General features: G+C 44.1%; 1 protein-coding gene across 1 annotated transcript; it reads left to right on the top strand.

Annotated features, from left to right (window-relative positions):
* The first annotated feature begins 1,091 nt into the window (after window positions 1–1,091).
* LOC131679564 (uncharacterized) lies at window positions 1,092–3,562 on the top strand. The gene is made up of 3 exons (XM_058960304.1): window positions 1,092–1,351; window positions 1,429–1,817; window positions 2,817–3,562. The coding sequence occupies exons 1-3, from the start codon at window positions 1,092–1,094 to the stop codon at window positions 3,560–3,562; spliced, it is 1,395 nt and encodes a 464-aa protein (XP_058816287.1).
* The last annotated feature ends 1,382 nt before the right edge of the window (window positions 3,563–4,944 follow it).

The following is a 4,944-nucleotide window of genomic DNA, read 5'->3' as shown; positions in this document are numbered from 1 at the left end:
TTCTCTAAAATGAACGGTTTGGAAGTTATTGATTTTTGTACCGAAAAACCGCCCTTGTGACCCATAGTGGGTGGTGGGTTTTTTCAAGAAAAAGCGTTGATTTCTTAATTCTCAGTCGCGTTGGAAATTTGAGTACAGTATAAACTTCAAATCGATTAAAAAAAATCGATTTTTTTTGGCTCAGTACAATATACATAACCCCTTTAGAAAAATCAGTTTTCCCACCACAATGCATTGATTGAGGAATTTAGATATTTTATTAACAGAGCATTAGCAATAATTCGTTTGTATGTCTATTTTATGGGCCATTTTTTCGCCTTCCCATTGATTTGGTTTGAGATTTCTAGCACTGATGTTGTCCTATGCTGATTTGAGTGATTCTCTGAGTCCTGCCACTATCCCATGTAGTATGTGTTATCAAAAACATCGCGAAGCATCAAGTTCTAAATGTTTTCAAACGATATAATATCCGAAGAGAGTGATAAGAGTTATAAGAAATGTCTCATCACACTGTTAGGTGGATTAAAAGCGTTTTTTTAAATTTTTTACATATCTTACAAAAGAAATGTATAGGAATAGCTCAAAGTTTGCAAATTTTTCCGAGACCCAGAAGGCCGAGTCTCATACACTAATCGACACAGCTCGACATATCAGGACAATTTTTGTATGTGTGTGTGTCTGTATGTTTGTACACCTATTATCCCAGCAATGACTAAACTGATATTGACAAAACTAGTTTCAAACGAAAGACCTAACGTTACCACTTGGGTCTAGTATTTTTGTTTTTGGATGTGTTGATCACTGAGATAACTTTCGAAGTCGAAGCAATTCTTTTAGCATGAAACAACGGACACGAATTGGAACTTGGAATGTATTAATCCTAGCCCAGCAGGGTAAATTGGCACAACTTGCCAATGAGGCATATTATTGATAGAATAATCGTTGCCAGATTCAGAACACGGGTTCGAAACCTTACCATGATCGAATGTTACGCGCCAACTGATTCTGCCGAAATGCAAGAAAAGGGAAACTTTTAGAGTCAACTGAATGCTGTCGTGAATAAAATTCCGAAAGGTGATATCAAGATCTACATGGGCGACTTCAACGCGAAGGTGGGCTCCGATAACTCGGACTATGAGTACGTCATGGGACATCATGGCCTCGGAGAAATGAGCGAAAACGGAGAGCTGCTTGCCGAGTTTGGTGGCAACAATGACATAGTGATCGGGGGATCGCTCTTCCCCCATCGGCCAGTACACAAAGTGACATGGGTTTCCCGCGATGGCTTAACGGATCAAATCAAATCGACCACATCTGCATCAGCCGAAAATGGAGAAGGAGCCTCCTTGTGGTGCGTAACAAGCGTAGCGCCGATATAGCGTCCGACCACCATCTCCTAATCGACGAGATCCGGCTGCGTTATGCAAGGATTCATCGACAGGAGGAGAAGATCGGGCGTCGGTTTAACACACGTCGTCTGGAAGATGCTGCGGTGAGAAGGTCCTTCGTCGAGGAGCTGGAGAACCAAGCTGCGGAAGGTGGAAGCGTAGAAGATCAATGGACCGCCATCAAGAACGCCTTCATCGCCACCGGCGAGAATAATCTAGGTGAGCTACGTACCCAGAGAAAACAATGGATCACAGATGACAGCTGGATGAAGATAGAGGAACGAAGGGACGCCAAAGCCGCGATTGAGCGAGCTAAAACGCGAGGAGCCAAAGCCGCAGCCCGTCAGCGCTACACGGCTCTAGAGAAGGAAGTGAAACGCTCATGTAAACGGGACAAAAGAGCGTGGACAGAGTCCCTAGACGATGAAGGTGAGAAAGCCGCAAACACTGGCGATATCCGTCTCCTCTACGATATCTTACGCCGCCTTAGTGGAACAACGATTAATAGAGCAGATTCACCGCCGTGAAATACACGTCCGGACAGTTGTTAACCAACCGCGCTGACCAGCTGAAACGCTGGTTCGAACACTTTGAAAACCTTTTTCAAGTGTCGGCCACGCCACCAACAACTCGGCATTATCCGCCAAGGGTTCGACGTATTACCCGTGTCAACACCGAAACTCTATCATTGCAAGAGATAGAAGCAGCCATCCGGAGCATGAAATCGAACCGAGCCCCAGGGGTCGATCGCATATCAGCAGAGATGCTCAAAGCTGACCCCGTAGTATCTGCGCAACTGTTGCATCAATTATTCTACAATATCTGGGACACCGCGACTTTTCCGGTCGACTGGATGCAAGGCGTCTTAGTGAAGGTACCCAAAAAGGCTGACCTGACTGTGTGCGATAATTGGCGGGGCATCATGTTACTGTGTATCGTTCTCAAAGTTCTCTCCGACGGCAGCAGGCAGGATTCCGTGCCGGACGATCCTGTGCGGACCATATTGTCAAGCTCCGTATCATCCTGGAGCAAGTCAATGAATTCCAAAAGTCTCTCTACATAGTGTTCGTCGACTACGAAAAAGCTTTCGGCCGTCTCAATCACGAAAATATGTGGGGAGCCCTGAGACGCAAGGGAGTTCCTGAGAAAATCATCGGTCTAATTGAAGCACAGTACGAGGTATTTTCGTGCAGATTTTAACAAGATGGTGTTTTGTCTGACCCCATCCGGATCGTGGCTGGAGTTAGACAAGGATGTATTCTATCACCGCTACTGTTCCTTATTGTAATCGACGAGATCCTGGTAGGAGCGATTGACCGTGAATCAAATCGTGGGTTGCTGTGGCAACCTATTGCTATGGAGCATCTGAATGATTTCGAATTGGCTGATGACGTTGCTCTCCTAGCACAACGGTGCTCTGACATGCAGAGCTTGATGATCTTGCCGATCGCATCTCAGCGGCAGGTATCAAAATCAACGTCAACAAGACCAAATCGTTGGATATAAACACGGTCAACCCTTCCAACTTTACGGTAGCTGGGCAAGCAGTGGAGAATGTCGAAAGCTTCCAATATCTTGGTAGCCAAATGGCGTCTGATGGAGGCACCAAGATCGACATAGGAGCACGGATCAAGAAGGCGAGGGCTGCTTTTGCGAGTTATCGAAATATCTGGAAAAACAATCAGATTAGTCGACGCACCAAAACCCGAATATTCAACTCGAACGTGAAATCTGTACTACTCTATGCCAGTGAAACTTGGTGCGTATCAGTGGAGAACACGCAACGGCTGCAGGTCTTCATCAATAGATGCCTGCGGTACATAATTCGTGCATGGTGGCCTCACAACTGGATCTCTAATGCTGAGCTCCATCGTCGATGTCACCAGAAGCCGATAGCGACAGAAATCCGGGAACGAAAGTGGAGGTGGGTCGGCCACACTCTGCGCAGGGGCGGAAACGAAATCTGCAAGCAAGCGTTAGACTGGAACCCAGCAGGGCATCGCAGCAGAGGCAGACCCACAGGTTCATGGTGGCGCAGCCTCAGCAAGGAAATAAAAGAAGTCGACGAAAGTTTGACCTGGCAGCAGGTCAAGGCGATGGCGGGCAATCGCCCAGGATGGCGATCTTTTACAACGGCCCTTTGCACCACCAGGGGTGCGCAGGAAGAAAAGTAAGTAAGTATGCTCAAATAATTTGAGATGCTAAAAATTTTAAATTGTTTTTCGTAATTTTTTTTGTGGCTGATGAAAAATGGCAAGTTTTATGTAAAAAAATCCGGGGAATCGATTAAAGATAGTTAGAATAACCACACGAAACATGTTTACTCGTTTTACCCCAATTCTTCACAAAAGGTATGTGTGAAGTTTACCTTACTCATCATTTCAGACAGATGCTGAAAGCGACTCACCGAAGTAGTTTTTCTTATGTAAAACAGTTCAAGGAATCGATTGAATATACTTGGAATGACCGCACAAAACGTTTTTAGCCGTTTTACGCCAATTCTTTCCCTTATACATGTGTGAAGTTATCCTTACCCCACATTTCAGAAAGAAATGTTATGTTGTGGTAAGTAGCCCAGGGAATCAATGGAAGGTAGCTAGAATGTCCGCATGAGCGTGTGTATCTGTTTTACCCTTAGTTTCACTCATAACTGAAGTGTGAAGTTGAGCCTGGCTGTACTTCTCGGAAAGAGGCTGAATGCAACTGATGAGAAGTAATTCTTAAGTACAACAAAATCGCGTTCAGTCTGTTTCTGAAATTTAGTCTGGTTTAACTGAAAACACAAGATATGAGAAGAAGTGGGGTAAAATGAGTCCACACGGTTTCGTAAGGTCATTCTAACTATTTGTATTCAATTTCTTATGATTCCATTAATGAGAAATATTATTTTATTAAATATAAAATAAGAATTAACTTCAAACTTGAGTTATGAGAACGGGGGTAAAACGGGTACAGTGTTTCATGCGGTCGTTTTATTTATCTTCAACCGATTCCCCGTACATTTTTATAAATAAATACATGTGATCAGTCGCATTCACTCTCTTTCTGAAATGAAGGGCCAGATCTAACTTCACACTTGAGTCATGAGAAGAATTGGGGTAAAACGGATACACACGTTTCGTGCGGTTCTTCTTAAGCTACGATTACATTAGACAGTTTCTCTGCAACAGGTTATCCGTCGCGGACTGTCAGCGTGATTACATTAGGCACAGACAACAGACTGCCACAGTTAAGTTTGACCACCAACGCACTCTTTTCTGACATTTTTTTTTGATTGACTGTGATGGAGTTTTTGAGTATGACTGGATGGTTATTACATTATACTGGCGGACAAAATCTGGTGTGGATGAAAAACTACACTGTTGACAGTTTATCTGCCGTTTTTTGATTACATTGCAACGGACGGATTATCGCAGACTGTTTAAAATGTCATCGAGAATACGAAAAAGGAAATTAGCTGCCATAGATTTGGGAATACAGTGTTTGGAAGCAACAGCATTTCGGCCACACAACGTCTTGCAGTGACCTTGCGGTTCTTGGCAACAGGGGAATCATT

The sequence above is a fragment of the Topomyia yanbarensis genome, chromosome 2 (genome assembly GCF_030247195.1).
Source record: "Topomyia yanbarensis strain Yona2022 chromosome 2, ASM3024719v1, whole genome shotgun sequence".
Lineage (NCBI taxonomy): Eukaryota > Metazoa > Arthropoda > Insecta > Diptera > Culicidae > Topomyia > Topomyia yanbarensis.
The sequence above is the reverse complement of the archived record's forward strand: the minus strand, read 5'-3'. Positions and strand labels throughout refer to the sequence as shown.